Here is a 23113-nt window from a genome sequence, read left to right on the forward strand (position 1 = left end):
GGAGTATCCCGATTGAAAAATTTGAAATCGATTGTTCAAAAGTTTGATAAACATTTCTACGTTGCAGAAATGTCGTGACAAGTATTCGAATGGAAACGTTAGTCAGGAAATTTTTCTGCATCTGTTTGGTGAGAATTAAGAAAGTGCGCCAATTTTAGTTAAAAAGATATTTACGCGTGCAAAGATTGCATTAAAACGAACAAGACAATTTTAGGGGTGTGTTGAAAGTTTTATTATATGTAGAATAGTCGCAGCATCGATCAGAAATTCCGCTAAACTTATCTCTGTCTCGAATAATCTTAGCAAACTTTATTCGTTCGTGATATTATAAAAAAACCGGGAAGAAAAAATGATAAGTTTCCTGGACAAGCGAACAAACGAGACTCTTTCATCCGAACAAAGCAATTGATTGCCGTGAAACAATCAAGATAGGGGACTCAATTATCGGGAGGGATGAATCGCAACAGACGATCTCGAAGGTCTCGAAATCAGATAGTATAATGCGAGGGTCAACTTTCCTCCCTTCGTCGAAGTCGTCGAACAGAGAGGGGGTGGTAATGGTCAGAATAGAGGGGTTTCCAAGAGTATATTTTTTAGGCCACAATTAAATCGTTCTTCCGGATAAATCTAAATAGTGGGTTTCCTGTCAACCGAACCCCATGCTTTTGTGACCAATTAGTGGCTTGGCGAATCGCAATTATGCCACGTATTGTGTTTCACGTGGCACCCTGGGGGGTTGAAAAGTATAAGTCGCTGGAATTTGGGGTTCACGGGGTAGTTATTAACCGTGATAACGCATTAACTCGATGATTACTCTATGATCGATCTCCTCGCGATATAAGGTTTAATATTAACGTTGTAATAGAAGATTTTTCTAATTTAAAGGTACCGAAGTTTCTATCGTTTGATTTACTAAGTTTCTGTATGTTATCTCAAACGCAACTTAGGTAGCAAATTTCATCGCTTGATCGATATTTTTAATAGAGAATAACAAAGATTTCCACAGGAAATTTTACATAGGAATAGGAAAATTTTATAGAAATATCTATCTTTCTGAACAGTACCGTACTAACGTCAAAGAATATTTAAGTATTTCCCAATATATTCGTCGTTTGTTTAAACTTTGTTCGTTTTCCTTGAAACAAGCTTATCAACGCAGCAAATACCTCGGGTTCGACCAAACCAGCCCAGAATCTAGCGTTCTGAAGATTCTAACTGACCGTTTCCATACCGCAGAAACGGCCACTTCCTGTCTCTGCTTCTCACGAGTGCCCGACGAAAACAGAGAATTTGTTCCAGCTCGCACGTTGTTCGAATTTTCCACGGCTGGTTTACGGGGGTGTGTTACTGGGGCAATAGTGCGCAGAAGCTCCGAGCATCCCCGGTGTGAATTCACTAGCACCCTCCTGTCGTCTCCTTTCCCCCACCCAGGCCTTATTTACTTCCCCTTGTCCCTACCCCCCTCTCCCATGGCTCGAGGGGTGGTTTCCCAACAATCCTCTCGGTCACATTCGAGTCCCAGCCGAGACCGCGACGCATTCAGTTTCCGATCGCCGGTCTAACGGCACAACGTGTTAGCTCTGCTCGTGATTCCATCGAACAATTCGAACCACGCGCGTGTCTTTTAATCGGTTCGTTCGATTTGGCCGGCGGTTCGCGATGACTCGTTCATTCGTCGGTCGATCGTCGACGTTGAAACGTTGTGCCGGGTTTTGTGAACGCTTTTCGCTCCAAATGGATCCTCGACTTTGACGCGACCGAGTGACAAAATACGTAGCGCGTTGTTGTCTCCGTTCGAAAGCGAGTCGACGACGCAATGCTTCGAGGGTGTTTACAGTCGCGTGTGATGGTGCAGATGGTGCGACTGATGTTCGATCTTGCATGCAGGGAGGCTTCTAGCTTCTCTATTGGTCACGTTTATTCAGCTAGCTTTGCATTTATTTCGAGGATGATATTGGAACATCATTTTTGAAATTTAACGTGATATTTTTGTGGGAAAGTTCGTGGCTATATGGACATCAGTTCGAACAACAGTTTCGTGAGTGTTGTATAACAATGTACATATAGGTTAGTTGGAATTTTCCCAAGCTTTCGCTTACTTCTATCTACTTGCTTTTCTTTGCATTTATTTTTAAGTTTGATTTAACAAATTTATTCTTGCAGTAAATTAATTTTTACATTTTGATAGTTCTCGTACTTTCTTGTACTTTCATGTTTATATTACGCCATGTATTATCATGTATACGAAATAACCCGCGATTAGAGTAAATAGATTCGGACATTAAGAGGTTAAATGAGAATCTCGAGTATACGTGAACGCTTTACGAGGTAGCCTAAATATATCGCGTGTAATTTCTATTCATGAAGGGATAAAACACCTTACTTTCTAGTTTAGGAATATTTTAAGCCCGAAATATCGTTATATAATAATAAAATAGTTCAATTACGATACAAGAATTTAAGAGGATCTTGCATCATAGATACACTGTTCGAGATTAATGATAATTGTTTTGAGGTACCTCTTTATTATCCCTTGAATGATTTATTAATGGGAATCTCGATCGAACGATAAGCTTTCTATTTGCAATTCGTAACTGGGGCAGGCCATATCTCTTTTTCAGTTGAAAATAGGAAAAAGCGACGGCAAAAAAAAGTTGAATGGTTTAACGAGGTCTAACTTTCTATAATCGTACTTTTTTCGTTAGTCCAGCGGTGCAGCTGCAAAGTGCAATTGCATTCGTCACTCTAACAGAGCCATTTCGCTTTTTGCATAAATCGATCGCCTTTATCATCCTATGTTTCAAATTTTTCTTCCCAACTTTTCTTTTCTTTGCTTTTTAAAAGAAAGACGGAGATAAAAAGTGGGACATCGATTATCAGATCCATTTACAAATGAAATATTTTATTATTTCTTTTAAAAACACGTTAATCCAATAAAATACACGACACTATTAGAATACGTCGAAGATAGAGGAATTAGAAAGACCGAAGTTGATGGATGGTACGATACCAAATGTGTCGAAGTACTGTTCGTTGCATCGTTCATTGTTCGTCATACTTGTATACGAAGACGCATAGTCATAGTTTGTGCGTTATGTGCTGGTATAGCTTGATGCTGGCCACATGGTATGAAACGTATTCAATCTTGTGGAAGAACATTGTCAAAAAGAATAAATAACGAAAGTTCCGTAGTTGCAACTTCTCGTAACGCATCTAGCTTTTTGCACTTTTTCTAGATTACGTAATTACATCTCTTAATTACATCTATACAACATTCAGCTATTTTGAAATATGTATGTATTCCCTTTGTAACGAAAGTTAAGGCGTCGATTATATTTCAGATCTTATTTTACTATTTTACTTCTTTTTTGCTGTATTCAAAGCCTATCCCAGTTACTTACTCTCATTTGAATGCATAGATAAAATTTAAAAGATGAATATGAGGTACTCGATAGAGTCCAAGGTAGTGGATTAAAATTTGGGTACATAATTATATACAAGAGGGTACGCCTCACCGATTTTAGTGATCTTCGGATATGTCGTTAAGGTCAACATTCTTCAAGGTATCGAAGATATTGGTAACAATACCTACTTTTGCTATATTTTATCTTGGTGTAGATTAGGTTGGATTAGGTTTATCTACGGATGATGTTATAGGTACGTTGGTGTCGCGATGAGTTTATACGTCTCATCTTTCGATTTGGAACCACAGGGAGATAAGAAAGGAACTCGGCTTAGCTACGCGAGAGCTACGAATATACATACGTATAATATCATCGTGTCCGTACATAAAGGTAATCCGAACCTAACTCACATTAAGATAAAAAGTAGCAAAAGTATGAATACCTAAAGCTGAGTCGCGGTTATACGTATAGAAGAAAAGTTGTTTGAAATCACGCTCTCGATAACATATTTGAAAATCATTGGAACGGAGGAGGAGTACCCTCTTCTATGTAATTACCCCAAATGTAAGTTATTACGTATTTTTATCGTCACACGTAATCTATCGTTCGATTAGAATCGACCGAATGGATTCGCTTACTGATTACGCAAACAAATTCTATAAACGTTTCCGACACGATATCGAAACAATCTCGGTGAATGTTTGTTCCGGATTATCGGACTCGTAAATAATCGGTTCTCCATTGGAAAAAACACGCGTCGTAATTTAACACAAAACGAGACAATCTTTCCAGTTGCATGCCTTGTAAAGAGTTCCCCGTTTTTGATCGTCCGCTTTATTCAAGTCGATCGTTGATCGAGACTTCGTTAGGACGATGACAGCGATAAATACGCGAGTGACGTACACGAATCGAACGATGATTATATTTAACAGGCGGTTGTCATCGCGGGACGCGTGGAATTGAATCGAATATTACAAAGATCCGCCCGATAGAGGTCGAATTGCTCTTTTACCCCTCCTCTCTCTCTCTCTCTTTCTCTCTTTTCTTCCTTTTCTATCGTTTTAGCGAACGTGCCAGAATTTCCAGGTGGTTTTTCACGATAGTGTGTGAGAGGGAGAGAAAGGGAGAGATAAAGAGGACACAGCGGAGAATAGACGCGAATCCGTGCTGCAGCTTCGCAGGGATAGTTAATTATCTTTACACGAGGAGCCTGCACCGGAAACGAAGACAGTCAACGTCCACGTCAGCCGACATTCCACGATCCTGGGTATCAGAGGAGTAGCCCAATTTCCAATTAGATACCTTGGATGCTGTGTAGTTGCTACTGCTGCGCCATTCGCGAAATTCAGTCGCACCGATCGTCGAGGTAGATAATCGGGATTCTTGATCATCCGTGACACATGGATGCCTCGCGGCTGGGAACCTTCACGTGCTTTGGTTGGCAAGGGAAACAGGGTTTGCAAACAGCGTCGATAGAATCGTTATTATCTAAATCTACGTTATACACAAAAATTTATTCGTAATAACTAATAATTATCTACTCTACCTGACTGACTTCTTAATAGCATTTCTAACTGTAACATTGCGAAGCGTTAGCCTTGGAAGGGTTAATGGGTGAAATTGGCTACATATAGAATCGAATTTAAGCGAAAGGGTTGAACTTCCCTTTGAGGGAGCGAAAGGACAATGAAGTTGAATATTCGCTGTTAACGTAACGACGTTAAATTGATACGTAATGCGGCGATTAAAGTATATGCCACGTTGCATTTGAATTGCTGCAAACTGAAAGTAAATTTCGCTTTGATCGCGTTCATTTGCACGAATACGTCTGTAAATAACTAAAAAGTGTTAATCTTGACTAAATACCGGAATGTGCTTTTTTACCGGAAATAACTGGAATCACTCGTATTCGAAATAATTTAGTTATTTATATTTTCGCCGGTTTATTTTAATTCGTCTTTCTTTCTGTTAGTAATTTTTAACGATGGTAAGTACCTTCCGCTTTGACTAAAGTTAGGCTTCCATTCGACGTTAGAAAGAGGAAATGAAAAAAATGAAAGTAAGAGGTCGATGAGAATTTTACCCGACGAAAGAGTTGGGCAGAGAAAGAAGTTAGTCCAATCGTTTCAAAGACGTCTGAAAGTTTCTAAAAAAAAAAAAAAAAAAGAAACGGTAGGGCGTCGGTTTTCCCCGGGGTGTAAGTTAATAAGTCATTCGAACAGCTCGTAACAGAGTTGGTAGTTACGGTCGAGGTCGTTCTTTACCAACTCCTGACGGGACGTGCAAAGGAAAACTATGCCATTGGACATTGTTGCGGAATCAATATTTGCCCAGATGAAATTGTCTCGATATTGCGCTGATGGATTATTTGTAGAAGTACAACGCCATTATTAATAAAATGCAGCAAGAAATAAAATAAACTTTAAAAGTATATCGGTATGTGAATTTCGAGTTACAGACGGATAATTGAAATATAGAAATCTTTCCTACGTTCAGCCAAAATCGCTGCAGAAATTTTCCAAACGTCTCGAGAAGCTTCCGAAACAATTTCGGAGTTGAACGAGAATCTTGCATAAACTGATTCGATGTCGGTGTGCCTCTGGTCGCGTCACGAAACGTTGCGACGAGCTGGTTCGTGACGAAGGGTGCCGAGGACGCGATAAAAGGGGATGGTCCGAACCACGTGGCTCGATAGGTGACACGAGGGTGGCAATGGGTGGGATAGCTTTGGAAAAAGACGAAGCTCACGAAGTGACGATGGAGTTAAAAAAGCTGACGATGCTTGGTTCCGACGCTCGAAGATGGGCGAAAATAGAGCGTTGCAAGTAGAACGCGGTGTCGATCGAAAGTAAATGGCCGTAAGTGGTTGCGCGATCTCGATGGTTTTTGATCGAGGAGAAAAGCGAAACAATCTTCCTTGTTTCTTCCGCGAACTTCCGCGGGTGGCGGAACTGCACTTTGCGTTACTCGGTTTTGCGCTTCGTGTCGCGACATCGTTCCTCGTTCCTTGGTTTCGCATCGATATTGCTTTTCACGTGCTTGGAGGTTCGCTTTGATAGATGTCTAATAAATTCAGAGCTTTTCACTGTGAAAATTATTCTACGAATTTTGGTAGAGGTTTTACTCGATTTTTCGTGTGATCGAACGTTAATATTAACAAATCCATCGATGATGGATACAGGAAATAAATTGTACGAAATAAATTGTCGTGTTTTTGTATCGATAGAGATAGAAATTAACGAAGTTTCGCAGATTATGTACATCGTTATGCCAGCTATGGGAATCAAAGGCTTATACATCGCTGTAACACTCCCCCCCCCCTCCACCCTCCCCCATGGATCCCAGCCAATACCACGTACAGGCGAGGCGAGTGAGTTCGGTTAAGAGCACTTCACAGAAGTTCCCCGTGCTAGTTAGTGCTAAACAGAGGGAGAACGTTGACTCTATATTGGTTTTTGATCCATCCGAAATTAGTAGCAATTCCCATCTAACCGTGCCGATCGATATATACTTATCGATCTTATTCTTATTCGATCTTATCGCTCTATTCTATTCGCAAAAGATTTATGTGATTCCGCGTTTATCGAACAAATTCACCTATGTTCTAAACTCATCGATACAAAAATACAGCATGTAAACGATCGAAAAATTACATGAAAATCCAAACTTACTGTCGTCCACGTTCATCGATTAACTAACTGGTCGTCGTTCCGAGATATATGAACGTATTCTGTTAGTCGTTTGGAATAAAGTCAATGAACAAAAGTCGAGCTTAAACAAGCGAAGTTAAGCGAAAGATTATTTTTCATGCTCGTTGTATCAACAGCGGGGTACCACGTGATTGGCACGTATGCCAGGATCCATTAAGAGAACCGAACCCCTGATTACCGAATCTTGTAGAGCGTGCATAATCGTGTCTTCGTTACCTCGTAGCAATCGACGGACCCTCAATTAGTTGCCGTCAGGCGTCATCACCGTGGAAAGACACTGACGTCTAAATTTAGAGACTGCGATCGATCCACTTTCGGTTAACACGCGGATCGTATTGCTTCCTATTTATTTTCTCCTTGTTTTCCCTTCTCTCTTGATCGTTGTCAGCCTCGATACCCATTGCCACCCATATCGAGCTTATAAGCGTTCTGCGCTAACGGACTCGTTTCGTGATTCGATTGACTTACAATTTTATCGGGCTTTTGATTATCGTCATTGCACGTAGCATTGGAATCTTTGCTAATTTCTAATAAATCACTAGTTTTTTCGTTCACTTACGGACAAAAATTCCACTGACCTACTCCTTAAACGACGAAACGACGCGTTTCAGCCTATGAGGAATTTTTTGCAAGCTGGCTGTAAAATATTCATTCGTAAGGTCGTTTGGGTAGTTCCGTGACCGTTTTACACGGTCTACTTAAAAGTCTTGAAGCTCGCTTGGTAGAATTTTTGGGTTATATACCAACGCTAAAAGTGTGCAACACAATATGCAGAAAGTTTGGCAGCTTCAAAAGTAGATATTCGCGTGATATACGTATGTATTACTGTATTACGGACTTTTAGAGCGCGGAGGATTCTTTTTTGTATCTAATGTACAAAGAACTTCAGACATACGTAAAATAACACGCGTAATAGCTTTTGATACGAAGGTCGAAACGTTCAAAGAACGATTCGAACGACGTTGGAGCGCATCGCCGTTGCATAGTTGCACTCATACGGTTGACCTAATTACAGGTAATGAGGTCATTCCTCTAAATACATTCCATGGAAACTGGAAAGTGACGTATCGCGGTCGAGCGAGTAACTTTGTAAACGACGAATCAGATCTGTTGCAAAATTTCGATTATTTCGCATAGATGTATCGTTCGAGCTCTCTTCCCTTTCGAGCCAAAAAACGTTCGATCGAAAAAGAACGAGATTCTTAAATAATTCAGAGACCAATTTTTACCGATTTGAGAAACATTCAGCGAAATATCTTCCTTGTCCTTACTTGCGGCTCTCATGACTACCGAACGACTGAACTCGTTTAAAGATAACGTTAAACGAAATTATTAGTCAAGCAATTGTACAGTATCGTTGCATACATTATTGGGTGGCTGTTTTAAAGCGAACCCGAGACAAAGTTTCGTGCAAACTTGCGCGATTATCAAAGCAGATTCGTTGTTGGTGTAGTACCGACAGTTTATTCATCGCTCGAATCATTTTTAACCACCCACTTCTAAATTATAACAACTACCACTTCGTATACTTTTTACGATCTTCAACAACGTTTATTCATTTACGTTTAGTAATAATAACTTCGGTAATTCATCCTCCAGTTTACCTGCAAAATGATCTTACGGTAGATTTTGCGTTATTGAATTTAGTTAGTTGTTCCTTTCTTTTTAGTATAAATCCGTCAAGTTATTCAAAGTCGTTCTTTAGTGAATTTTTAGCACGAACTCGGAGTTGAATTCCTTGGCGATAATTTGATTCCATTTACAACGGTTAACGGACTAGAGAAGTAGCTATAAAACAAGATCATGGTCCAAGTTCTGAGATACCGTTGAATAAAGAGGCGCTGAGAATTATAATATTTCCTTGGAAATGTTTTCCACTTTGATGTTAATTGCAGCCGCTGTCGTGAATTTGAACACGACGTCCTTCCTTTTGCTTACATTAAAACTAATCGTATCTAACTATATGAAAGCGCGTAAAAATCGAAAACGATAAAATTGGACGAAAGCAGAGGTTCGAGATAGTGACACGGACGAACGTGAAAATAATGTAACGAAATGGAAGAAAAATAAGAACAGAATGAAAGTGGGAGAAGAGGGAAGAGCTAGAGAAATAAAAATACCGATGAGAGATTTGCATGCGAAAGAGTAATATAGAAATTGGGAAAAACGTAGAGCCAAAAAGGGTTGGTAATAAAACGGCAATAGTAGCGACAAAGAAGAAACTAGCAAGCAGAAAAGCGAGGATAATAAGAGGAGATAAAGCATGAAAGAGAAACGAATCAAAAAGTGAAAAAGGAACGAGAGCATCGTTGAAAGCCGATAAAGAGATAACAAAGAAAGCGCTGCGCCGAGAATAGTAGAAAACGAGACATCGGAGAGACAATAACGCCGGCGATCTAACTAAAACCGAGGAAAAAGGTAGAGGAAGAAATAAAGATAAGAAACAAAGGAGCAAATAAGAAAGCAAAGAAAAAGAAACGAAATAAGACGGCAAGAACGGAAAATTAGATTCACGGGAAAGAGGAAAGAAACAACGAAACGGGAAAGAAAAGAGGAAGAATGTATAAAAGTTGTACAGTGATAGGTGTAAAGATAGAAATACGGTAACCGAGGAGGAAAAGAGTAAACAAGAGAGGCCGATGTACAGCGGTGAAGTAAGGAAAATGGAGAAGAGAAAATGAAAAGAGAGAGGAACAGGGGGGCGAGGGTCGACGGGATGGACTCGTAAGAAGGGATGGACTGGGGTGGTTGTGCTTGAGTTTGACACAGTCAGAGACCGGCGTTGCCTGGCAACCTCTAAGGGTGGAAGTTCACATTGGCGTAGGGTGTACTTGCAACGAATTTATGCGCATGGACCACCCCCCTGCTCTGCCATCGAGACGGATATAAAAAAAAGGAGTCGAGTAAACGAACGAAACAGCCTATAATTGGCGGCCTCTGCTCGTTTAGATCCTGATAATATACCGTGTGTCGTGATAGTCTACGGACAATGCATTCTCGATTCACAGTTCTAAACAGAATATCGTAATTTCTCGTTTCTTTTATAAGCTTCGAATCTTTGAGATTTTCTTTAACTTTAGGAAGATTTTTAGAAAAATGTCCTCTTCTTAGGAAGTTGACGGAATCAATGTAGGAGATCGATAGCTTTATCTTTATTCTTCCATAAAATGATATCAGAATACGCAGAATGTCCCTTCTTGCTATTAAATTCCTAGATCTATTAGTTTTTGTTAGTGGAGTTCTCGGTCTGCACGAAGTAGCCTTACGTTGTTCCCTCTTGGGCCCAACTATTTCATCATGAACGGAACTTCGTAATTAATCAACTTTCCAATTAACATAACCAAGGCTGTCGACGGTCTTTTCATTCTCGTGTGGAATATTTTTCGTAGAGGCACAGAAATTTCCTTCCAGTCAAGAATGCAATATTCGACAAAATGGAATTTTACATTACGAAATTTCCACTAAAATATCGAGGCATAAAATGTAGCCAACTTTTACTCATTTTTTAATCTATTTATTTCAACGTTTCTGACAATTAAATTGGACGATTAAAAGGGTTCTCGGCAAGGCGCGTAAAGCATTGAAGTCTGTTTCATCAATGTGATTTATTCGACAAATGTACGGGGATTATTGGTAATTTGTTGATGCAAACAGAGCATGGCGGGTGGTATTTCTCTCCATGGGGAGTAGATGAGAAAGATTCGTATCCTCGGATCGATTTAATTAGCCCGGAGCCGGTGACAATTTATTTTTATTAGCCGAATACCGTGACGTGGGGTGGGTTCTACGCCCGTGCTGGATCCCACACTGCACCCTGTGGCAAATTCTATGGCAAATGTACCATACCTCGGTAGATCAATATATAGACAGAAGTCCCACGGTTGCTTCCTCTTTCATACGATAGCGAGACATTTTTAATCCGTTGCTCCGTTAGATTTCCCAGAAAACCGATACAAAACGATGGAACGCAGGGCTTGAAAATTTCTCTCTCTCTCTCTCTCCTTATCTTCTTCTTATTCAGCAATCAGCTGGAAAAGATACTTTTCGATACTCGTAAATATGAATACTCTTTCGATCGATTGACATCGTCGAATGTAAGTAGGTAATTAAACGGTAATATCCCAGTCAAGAGTTATTTTATTTTTATCATAATTTTATATATTTAGTTGTTCCATTTCCAACAGAAATAGAGAATTTAACGATTTCTTGAAGCAATTATAAAGCGAAGGATTAAATTACTCTTCGTAAATCGACCTAGTTGTACATCCACATAGTCTCGTCATTCGCGATTATTACATTGGAACTCTTCGGTGTAAAAAGGGGAAATTAACGAGAGAGAGAGAGAGAGAGAGAAAATATATTCGCGTACAACAAGCAAGAACTATCCGTTGTTTTATGATAATGTGCAATTACGCGAATGGTTAGAACGGTGACCCGCGAGCAAGCACAATGCTCGCCCTCTTGCAACTTGTTGCACTTGATTCAGTAAACTAGAAATCGCATATTCCCGTAGTACTTTATGTTCTTCGTAATACCATGAGTCGCTCGACGATCAAGCGCTGCGTGTTTCTTGTTTAATACTAGCCACAGTAATTGCGAACAAACACGACAGACGTGCATCTACCAGATCAATGTACTTTACTTTTCAACGTTAACTGCATCATTAGAACTACAAAAACTCGACAGAATGACGAATTCTTTTCATTTTACAATTGAGTTGAAATTGTAACCGATATAAGAAGAAGATGTAAGAACCTGTTTCCAACAGAGCTAAAAATTGCATTTTGTCTATTTCAAGTGAACGACTTGCGTCGTTTATATATTTGAACAAAAGAAAGAGAAAAATGCAGAGGATGGAAATCATGCTAACTAATCGACATTATTTTTGTGTTTCAGTCGTGTGATTCCGGTGGTTTTCGTGCACACAGATCATCCCAGGCAGCCGCAATGGCCACCCTATCCTTGCGTATCTCCATCCCGGAGAAAAACGCCACGAAGATGATGCAATTCGACCCGAGCACATCCATTTACGACGCTTGCCGTATTATCAGAGAGAAACTCGCTGAAGCGGGTAACATGGGCCAACGTAAGCTCCTACTTGCACCTGCAATATCCTACGATGCTGTACTAACGAACAAACGAATTTGCATTTATCTCTTCCCTTCTGTCCTCTTTATTTTTTCCACGATATTCTTTGCGTATGGATGTTAGCGTTAACGACAAAATAGCTGACTAAGAAAAACGATTTTATCAAGTTAATCGCGTCGAAGATTCTGTCTTTTCCACAAACAGCCCTTGCAATTCTACTTCGCTGTCTCGATCGCTTGTCGCGAGAAACTGCTCCTACGGCTCTCTAACTTTGCCAAAAAAATAAAACACCTAACCCACTAAACCGTCAACTTCTTAATCTCTATTAGCCAGTTCGAGGCGCAAACCCACGAAAATCCTCCCGGAATCCCTAGCAAATAGTCGAGCAACTATTATTCTATATAGAAACAAAGGAAAACTCAATAACGAAGGGAAAAAGCTCGTCTAAAAGCTAACGAGTCCAGGAGAATTCCATGCATAACCGTGTAGCACGATGATAATGACCGCGCGTTTTCCTCTTGCATCGACAGCCAAGGACTACGGATTATTCCTTGCCGACGAGGATGTGAAGAAGGGGGTTTGGCTAGAGCCGGGCCGGAATCTCGATTATTACATTCTGAGGAACGGCGATCTTCTCGAGTACCGGCGTAAACTGCGGACCCTTCGAGTGCGCATGTTGGATGGAACGCTGAAGACGTTGTTGGTGGATGACAGTCAGCCTGTCGCCAATCTCATGGTAGTAATTTGTACGAAGATAGGCATCACGAACCACGATGAGTACTCGTTGGTGCGCGAGTTGGCCGACGAGGAGACTGAGAACCAGAAGCCGGGCAATTTCGGCACCCTCACACTCAAGAGGAGAAAAGAGGAGAAAGGCGAGCGGGACGCGAAGATGGATCAGTTAAGGAAGAAGCTTAAAACCGACGACGAAGGTGAGCAGCTAGCCTTGATCTAGCCGCGATAAAAATTCGGATTTATTAAACTTGCGGAAACGAGCAATTTAATGTTTGCGGAGAAACGCGTGGAAAGAAAGTGTTGTACGAGCGTTGTATTTCGTTGTTGCCAATGCGTTCGTAGACGTTGACGTCTTTTTTAATAGTAGAACCTTTTTTTTATCCTACTTTAGTGGTGACATAGACGTGCGACCTTAGTTTGATCCTCTCGTACATGTGAAAAATGTAATCTTCACGCAAGGAGAATTAAGGCTAAAGATATATATATATATATATTTTTTTTTTTTGTGGTAAAGATTTTCAATCAATCGTCTGCGTACAAATCATAGATTTTCATGGCGCGATGAAATGTCATTTTGTTCTTCCAGTAAACTGGATAGATCCCAGTAAGACTTTACGAGAGCAAGGGATAGACGAGTCGGAAACGGTGCTGCTGCGGAGAAAGTTTTTCTTCTCAGATCAAAATATCGACAGTCGAGATCCGGTGCAATTATCTCTTTTGTACGTTCAAGCAAGAGACGCAATTCTAGATGGCACGCATCCGGTTACTCAGGAAAAAGCTTGTATTTTCGCTGGAATACAATGCCAGATCCAGTTCGGTGATCACAAGGAGGACAAGCACAAGCCAGGCTTTCTCGAGTAAGCTCTTTCAGATAAGAAATATCGATTTCTTCCGTTTCCACTTATTGCGATATTTTTAACAATAACTGTACGAGAAATCTGATGCAATTAGGATAAGAACATCGGTACAGTAAACAACGCGAAAAGATTCAAAACTGCGAAGATGAATTTTTCTTTTTCTTCCTTTAAATAAATGACAACATTTTTGAGCATTTTTCGTTGAATCTTTGAACGACGATACTTGAAGAAATAATAAAAGGTTACAAAAATTCTGTAAGAGCTCCTTCGAAATAATATCTAATCAAGATTTTTCAATCTGATCCCGTAGCCTCAAGGAATTTTTACCGCAGTCCTACTTGAAGGTGAAGGGTATCGAGAAGAAAATTTTTGCAGAGCACAAGAAGCACATCGGTCTCTCAGAACTGGATGCCAAAGTGTTGTATACGAAAACGGCAAGATCTTTGAGTACTTACGGCGTCACGTTCTTCTTAGTGAAAGAGAAAATGAAAGGAAAGAACAAGTTGGTGCCTCGTTTGCTCGGCGTCACCAAAGACTCCGTCTTGCGACTCGATGAAAAAACGAAAGAAATCTTAAAAACCTGGCCGTTGACTACCGTCCGACGTTGGGGAGCCTCTCCGAACACGTTTACGCTCGACTTTGGCGATTATTCTGACCAATATTACAGCGTACAGACTACAGAAGCGGAACAGATACTTCAGCTAATCTCTGGCTACATCGATATCATTCTTAAAAAGCAAAAAGCTAAAGATCACTTTGGTATCGAAGGAGACGAAGGCTCAACGATGGTTGAAGATAGTGTATCGCCATTGAAGTAAGTATTACAATATACGTATTAATTTTTAATACAAGTACTAATTCCGTTAAGCGAAACGACGATGGATTGTTTATTAGGGGAATTATCGAAGCTGATAGGTCAAGACTCATTTTGCCAATCTCGATTATCCAATATCGCTTATTGAATATCGATTTTTCGTAGCGAAGAGAGTCGCGGCGGTTTCTTTCTTTTTTGTGTCGTTTCTTCTTTTTGTTATCGTGGATGACAAAGTGATATTATGGAAGAGTTTTTGAACAAAAAGCAAAGAAGTTATATGGAAGCGAAAAATAGAGAGAAATATTTGAAGTAAATTTCCTGACTATGTGTGTTGAATGTGTATTGTTTCCAGTAAACACGCGGTATGTTTTTACAGAGCAACGATCATGCAACACGAAACGAGCAACGTCGGCAAAGGAAACGTGGAAGCTGTGTCAGTTGCCATACCTGCGGTTATGAGAACCGGTGCAGACGGTAGGAATTTTCAGAAATTTTTCCTAATTTCGTGAACCTTGAAATCAGTGTCTTGTATCATCCCTAAACTGAAAAAAATATTAATACGCAATTCCGTTTCATCGAAGAAGCTGGGAGAAAAATATGTATTAAGATTTCATAAATAATCTTCAACGAATCAGAAACAAGACACTGTATTTTGGCGTGGTTATTCAACGATTTATACGATGCCAAATAATATATCGTACCTTGCGCGTTGGCCTAAGAAACGTGTCTGATTTTTGCTCGAAATAAAATTATTTCTATTTAAAGTCAGTTGGTTATTTGGAAGTTGTAAAGAAGCAAATTTTATCGTACTATTTATTCAGCTATTTTCTATACATAAATAGATAGACCAGTTATCGAAAAATGTACACATGTCGCGTGGCTTCGATTAAACTCTGTCCTTGCCAAACTGTCAAAGCGGTGAGAAAAGATGCAGAAAGCTCTAGAGGTCTTTGCACGATTGCCTCCTCGGTCTTTTACAATAATTTTGTATATATCTATACATTTTTCTATTTTTATTTAGTCATTCGTTACTCTTTGGATGATTTCCTCTTTGTATAATTGTTTTGTACATACCTATACATTTTTTAAAAGTCGCATTTTCATTTTTTTAAATCTTGGACCCTTTATTTTGTATGTACTAAACGAAATATTTGACGCTTATTCGTGAGAAATGCTCTTGCTTCGCAATTCATGGAGCAGATCTGTTTGCGTATTCAAGCTTCCCTATCGGACGATCAATCGATCCCGTGGATCGATCTCTGTAAATATCATTCGGATAGTTGCATGATACGGTTTGTAGGGGCTCGACCATATGGGACCGGGCACATGGGCGGTGCTCAATACACGACTGTCAGCGGCCAGGTGAACATCGCTCACGCTCCACCGATGGTAAGATTTATCAAAGGCATAAGCTCCTGCTCACGTTGAATTTTCAATGTTTCCTGACCGAAATTAAAGTATATTCGAGATTATTTTTGTCCACATCTCTCTGTATAAATTTTCTGTAGAATAACACTGATCATTCGCTTGAGCGAGAGCTGTTCAACTGCTTTGTTATGGCATTAGTTAGTAGTACCATTATTGTATGGATCACAGCGAATATCAACGGTATATTTAAGTTCAACATCAATATAATAAAACAATTTCGTTGCATACCGAAACAATTGCGTAAAACTAATTGACGGTTAAATTTGTTTTCATGCTAGGCGCCTTCTATTGCGGACACAGAGTAGGTACTCGATGATAAAACTTTTTGTTATATATCATTGGCATTTAAGTAAATTTCTGTTACGTCATTCCAATTCTTAATTTCATTAAGTTTGATTTTCGTGACTAAAATATATTAAACTTCACCGAGATATAAAAGTACTTGGATGGAATTTACCTAGTCTATTGGTGAATTCCGTATCGTAAGAATTTTTATTCGGCATATGCATTCTTTATTTGTACACCCGTCATTGAGGAACGATTATTTAGTAGTAATCAATTTGAATGGGCAATTTGAAGGCGTGGAAAGATTCACTGAGAAGACGGAGCGCCTTCAAATCACCTCGATCACGATACGTCGGTACAACACGCATCCGTCCGTTTATCCATCGACCGATTCTTAAGTTAATGTAAGTCTAATCGCAACCAGGTGCAACAAACCAAGGTCACATCCGTCCTGTCCGAACCACAACGTGCCTTACTGTCGACTATCACCGCTGGTCACGAGGTGATCCACATTGCGGAGACGGAGCTGTCCTGCAAGGCTCAGCTTCCAGAACTGGGCAACGATCCGACCTCGTTGAAATGGATCGAACAGACGATCGATACGCACAAACAGAACGTTGGCTCTCAGATCGCGGCGATGAACGCCGCGACAGCTCAGGTGGTCACCTTGACTTCCGGTCCAGCCGACGACGTGGATCACACAGCGGTAGGTGCAGCTATCACAACGATCGCAACCAATCTGCCGGAGATGACGAAAGGCGTCAGAATGATCGCCGCCCTGATGGATGACGACTCTTCGGGAGACAAACTGCTGGATGCAGCAAGGAAGCTGTGCTCCGCCTTCTCCGACTTGCTCAAAGCCACCGAACCTGAAACTAAAGAGGTATGGTATCTTGGTATTCTTGTGGAAAATGCTGGGATATTCGTATGGGTTTCTTTGATATTAGGAAAAATGTATTAACTCTTAACTACGAGTACGTAGTATCATTGACTCGTACGTGATCACAACAATTTGGATTAGATCCGCGGAGATTTTACAACAGATTTAAAAGTATTTAACAGCGGCGGAAACTATTATACGTTAATAATACGCCCGATTCATTAATTTTGAAGATTTTTTATCTTAAACTGTACCTTTTTGTGCAGCCTTCCTACGTAGCGCTTTCTTCCTCCGAACGATACGTAAGCACAAATATCAGAGAAAGTTATAGAATGTTGCAAATTATTACGGTTCTCACTTTTTTTTAGATTCGTTAAATATCCTTATATACGTGGTTTATTTATAACTTTACGCACAGTGTTAACTTGCAGCTTTTTCGGGATACTTTGATATAATTTGATGAATTTTTTCATTGCAAACAATGCAAATTAGTTTTTCTTTCATTTAGGATGAAAATGAACAAAATGTTTCTTTTCTCTTATGTTGAGTGAACGAATAACTTGGTAACAAGATAGATGCTAAAGCCGTTTCACCAAAGAATAGAAAATAATTTATTCGCGACTATTTTGCCTGCGATTTACTTTGACCTTTTCACCGATATATCGCTTAATATCTTTATTTATTAAACTTTAACTTACTCCAGCCGAGACAGAACTTGCTGAACGCCGCATCCCGTGTTGGCGAGGCATCTCACCAGGTGTTGACAACGATTGGAGAGGAAAATGACTCGAATCGAGAGCTCCAGGACATGCTATTGGCATTGGCTAAGGCCGTAGCCAATTCAACCGCCGCTCTGGTGCTCAAAGCAAAGAATATCGCAGCCACTTGTGAGGATTCAGCGACTCAAAATCGTGTAATCTCAGCCGCCACCCAGTGTGCATTGGCCACATCGCAATTAGTTGCCTGTGCAAAGGTCGTAGCTCCAACTTTGCACTCTCCAGCTTGTCAGACGCAGCTGATGAACGCAGTTCGTGAAGTGACAAAGGCAGTCGAAGGTCTCTTGGAAGTCTGCAATGAAACCTGCAGCGACGAGACTCTTCTGAAGGAGCTAAATGCTGCTGCCACTGAAGTTAAAACGCGAGCCAGGGAGGCATGCGGCGGTCTGGAATTAGATGCAGCAGAAGAATTGATAAACAGTTTGAAAGACGAGTTAAGAGAGTTCTACAATGCCGTGGAAGCTGCTTCTCTAAGACCTTTACCCGACGAGACACCAGAGTCCACTGCTCTCCGACTAGGTGCTACCTCGAAGAACGTCGGATTCGCTATGGCTCAGCTTCTATCCGCTGCTAAGCAAGGAAACGAGAATTACACTGGAAGCGCAGCTCGAAAGACAGCTTCCGCCCTCAAAGATTTAACTTATGCCGTTCGCGGAGTGGCTGCTACTTCGCACCAACCTGATACGCAAAAGAAAATCTTGATGACTGCCGATGATGTTATTCTAAAGTCGTTGAGACTGGTTAAAGAAGCTCGAAGAGCTCTGAAGAACGCTGACAGTGTAGAGAACGAAGCTAATCTGGCTGCAGTTGCCAAGGATGTGTCGAACGCACTGAATAAATGTGTGTCTTGCTTACCTGGACAAAGAGACGTAGACGATGCAATTAAAAATATCGAAGACATGACTCAGGTCCTTAGCATGAACGAGTTCCCACAAACCAATAAGAGTTATGGGTATGTATATCTCTTTTCTCTGATAAGAGGCTTGTTATCAAATGGCACACTGATATTTACCTTTTCATTTGCCTCATTTTACTTACTGCTTATTATTCATTGACACACTTTGAATCTTTCGAGATAACGACCGACGATAAATTGTCATAGCATTAAGCATTTAGCATACTAAAGATGTATGTAACTTTAAATTTTACGCTTGATATAAAATAAAATATTATATGTGAACAACGTAAAATATTACGTTTCATTGTACTTACGCATTGCTTATACATGTATTATAGTTTCTTTGTTAATTTAAATAATAATCGTATAATATTGTTTATAATAACTAAGGTTTTGCTCCAAATTTTTATTTCATTATCATGCAGGCAACCAATCATTTCTTTACAGACAATTGCAAAGCGATCTAAACAACGCAGCTGCGAATTTGAACGATGCTTCTTCAAACGTGGTGTCGTCAGTACGTTCTCCAGTGCAGTTAGCTAATTCTTCCAAACAATTCACCAACGCTTTTGGAGACCTGTTGGGCGTCGGCATGGAAATGGCCGGTCAAACAGCTATCGAGACTCGAAGTCAGATGGTGGTTTCTTTGAAGAACGTCAGCATGACATCCAGCAAGCTTCTGGGTACTGCTAAATCCGTAGCAGCCGATCCGGGTGCTCCAAACGCGAAGAATCAACTATCGGCAGCTGCACGAGCCGTCACAGATTCCATCAACTATCTCGTCGATGTCTGTACCTCGGCTGCGCCTGGACAAAACGAGTGTGACAACGCTATCAGAAATATCCAATCGATGAGGTCGCTTCTCGATAATCCTAGCCAACCAATTTCTGACGCGAGCTACTTCGAATGTCTAGAAACCGTGATGGAAAAGAGCAAGAGCCTTGGCGACGGAATGACGGGCATAGCTAACCACGCAAAGAAATCAGAACACGAACAATTCTCGGTAGCAGTTAGAGGGGTCTCTTTGTCAATCTGCGGACTGATAGAAGCAGCAGCTCAGGCTGCTTATCTAGCTGGCGTAAGCGATCCAACATCGGTGGCTGGAAAACCAGGCTTGCTGGACCAAGCTCAGTTCCTCAGAGCTGCACAGGCCATTCATACCGGCTGTCAAAGTCTTGGAAATCCTACAAGTACCGAACAACAAGTCCTTTCAGCTGCTACCATGATAGCAAAGTATACGAGTGCTCTCTGCAATGCTTGTCGCGAAGCATCGAACAAGACCAGCAATCCTGTTGCTAAACGTCACTTCGTTCAGTCAGCCAAGGATGTTGCCAATTCCACATCAGTCCTGGTGAAAGAAATCAAGGCGCTGGATCAGAATTATTCCGAGGCCAACAAGGCGAAGTGTGCAGAGGCTACCAGGCCACTTTTGGAAGCGGTTGACAACCTGTGTACGTTTGCTGGATCTCCAGAATTCGCTAGTCAGCCTGCAAAGATATCCGTCACAGCTAGAGCTGCCCAAGAGCCAATAACTAGCGCCGGTAAAGCTATTATCGATGGTTCTTGCGCGATGGTGCGAGCCGCCAAGAGTCTCGCTGTCAGTCCAAAAGATCCTCCAACTTGGCAATTATTGGCAAACCACAGCAAGAGCGTGAGCGATTCGATCAAGTCTCTAGTTGCTTCCATACGCGACAAAGCACCTGGGCAGAAGGAATGCGACGTTGCGATCGAGAAACTATCAGCTAGAATTCGAGAACTGAATGCCGCGTCTTTCAGTGCTGTTTCACAGGCACTGGTTTCACGAAGAGAGAATACGATGCAAGGATTCACGGATCAGATGGAGACCAGTGCTAGCGAGTTACGAGAAAAATTGGAACCTCTTCGAACAGCTGCCAAATACGAGGCTGAAAACGTAGGACATGCCGTCAATCAGATTGCTTTGTACTGCGAGCCTCTAGTTTCTGGTGCTATTGGTGCTGCTTCAAACATGGTGCACTCGAAACAACAGATAGTGCTACTGGATCAGACGAAAACCGTCACCGAGTCTGCTCTACAGCTTGTCTGCGTGACAAAAGAATCTGGTGGTAATCCGAAGGCAGTTAATCTGCACACTGAAGTTGACGAGACAGTGGAATCCATGAAAGATGCGCTGCAGGAATTACAAAACACTTTGGAGACAATTTCGACATCTTATGGAATCGTTACTGGGCTAATCGACGCTATTTCTCGAGCCATGGTTAGATTGGAAGATCACAGAATGTCTACGATCGATACAGTGGATTCTTACGTGGATTATCAAACGAGAATGGTGGAAGCTGCTAAGGAGATCGCTCGGCTGGCGCAGGAAATGGTAAGGAATAGTTATAATATTTTGTTAGTATTAGGAATCTAGTGAAAGGTTCTAGTCTAGTCTAGTTAAAGGAAAGAAATGATTAGTACGAAGATCATTAACGTATCTTACGTTTAATTTATCTCAATCTTTATCCATTCCAGTCAACAAAATCTAGCACCGACGTAGCCAGATTAAGTCCCCTTATAGTGGATATCTCCCACAAGTACACTCAGCTAGCCCGCGATACGTCCGGCGCTTCAGCGGCCGCATCTAACGCTGACGTGTCTGCGAGACTTCGCGCAAGCGTCCAAGAGCTTGGCAAAGCCTGCGTAGACATCGTTAGAGCTGCAGGAACCTGCCAAATGTCACCAGGCGACGCTTACACTCAAAGAGAAGTCGCAGAGCATAGCAAGATAGTCACGGAAAAGGTATCTCAGGTGTTAGCTGCGCTTCAGGCTGGTTCCAGGGGAACTCAAGCTTGTATCAACGCTGCAAGTACCGTGTCAGGCATTATCGGTGACCTGGACACCACGATCATGTTCGCCACTGCTGGAACCTTGCACGCAGAAAACGAAGGCGACACTTTTGCCGATCATCGAGAGAACATCTTGAAGACAGCCAAGGCTCTCGTTGAAGATACGAAAACGCTAGTAGCTGGAGCAGCCTCGTCTCAAGAGCAACTGGCAGTTGCAGCGCAAAATGCCGTGTCGACTATCGTTCAACTTGCCGAAGTGGTTAAATACGGGGCTGCCAGCTTGGGCAGTCAGAATCCCGAGGCTCAAGTAATGCTAATAAACGCGGTAAAAGATGTGGCTTCTGCACTCGGCGACTTGATACACGCCACTAAAGCAGCCAGTGGCAAACCTATCAACGACCCCAGCATGGCCCATTTAAAGGACTCTGCCAAGGTAAGGTGAATCGTTCCTATTCTTGTTGCTTTATTCGTAATTACGTCGGCGTTTTGCCGATGGTCAGGGGATTCCCTCTTATTGTTAGTAGCTTGATATTAACTTTGTCTCGGAGAGACGCTTGAGTTGGAGAGGTAATGGTAACGTTTATAACAGAATGGCAGCGTCTAGGATACATCAGGAAGTAGAGCTTTATGAAGGATACGTGTATGCGACTAATAATATGTGACTAAACGATGTTCGATCTTGATTTCCCAATTAGTATAAAATCAGACATTTCAAATTGAAACGAATCATAAGTATTATATGTATTCCGAGCCATTGGACCTGCAGAATTTTACATTTCTATGAAAATTTTCTCAAAAATTGTTCAAAGTATACATTGAAGTAGCGAATCTCCTTTTTATCGGTGTTGATTTAGAACGCACGACTCGAGCAATAATTTCAGGTGTTAAAGAAGTCTAAGTTGGGAAACGCTTGATTAAACGATATTAACCGCAGCAGGTATCGCTTTAATTGGAGGACAAGTCGAAGCAGGATGCGCGAAATCTCATTATGACGGACCTAACAGCACTTTGTTGTTGTTTTACTCGTTAACATACTAAATTTGATCTTCACGCTTAACATCACGAACCAATTTCCTGTTATTTTGTGGGTGGACTTTAATCGATATACATTTCCATTTCACCTCTAACCGACTAAAAAGAGAGAAAGATAGAAAAAATACGAAAAGGTACAAGAGTAAATCGAAAATATGTAATTGTCAATGATGTCACTCACTAGGTATTCGGTAAAACGGTCTCGACCGAAGATTCATTGTTAAAAACTATTAAAGTCCACCTTGCACTTTCCTACATCGTTCGATGTTCCATTTTTTCGTGTGTGTGAGACACTATACACTCGATCTTTATGTTCCCTTGATGGAAAGTGTGTAGAATCGCTGAGCGAGGCAGAACCGATTTTTGCTTCAACCACAGAGAGAATATATTCTTATCCGG

At 41.1% G+C, this 23113-nt stretch overlaps 1 protein-coding gene across 8 annotated transcripts in view; it reads left to right on the plus strand.

The window, feature by feature from the left end:
* Positions 1-23113, plus strand: part of LOC117213510 (talin-1) — a 48308-nt gene that overhangs the window by 18763 nt on the left and 6432 nt on the right. For 5 of the 8 annotated variants that reach the window (XM_033458901.1, XM_033458900.1, XM_033458907.1 and 2 more), the window contains 11 exons: positions 12011-12200; positions 12733-13134; positions 13524-13794; positions 14105-14608; positions 14985-15082; positions 15909-15997; positions 16746-17204; positions 17468-17503; positions 17905-18929; positions 19323-21225; positions 21369-22115. In XM_033458901.1, coding sequence (XP_033314792.1) covers positions 12062-12200; positions 12733-13134; positions 13524-13794; positions 14105-14608; positions 14985-15082; positions 15909-15997; positions 16746-17204; positions 17468-17503; positions 17905-18929; positions 19323-21225; positions 21369-22115 — 5673 coding nt within the window. In that variant the 5' untranslated portion in view covers positions 12011-12061. Of the gene's footprint in view, positions 1-1539; positions 2068-12010; positions 12201-12732; positions 13135-13523; positions 13795-14104; positions 14609-14984; positions 15083-15908; positions 15998-16314; positions 16338-16745; positions 17205-17467; positions 17504-17904; positions 18930-19322; positions 21226-21368; positions 22116-23113 lie in introns of those variants that run through there. The other 3 variants (XM_033458904.1, XM_033458906.1, XM_033458905.1) reach the window with 3 other exon arrangements.

This window comes from Bombus bifarius, unplaced genomic scaffold (genome assembly GCF_011952205.1).
Source record: "Bombus bifarius isolate JDL3187 unplaced genomic scaffold, Bbif_JDL3187 scf7180000009111, whole genome shotgun sequence".
NCBI classification, from domain to species: domain Eukaryota; kingdom Metazoa; phylum Arthropoda; class Insecta; order Hymenoptera; family Apidae; genus Bombus; species Bombus bifarius.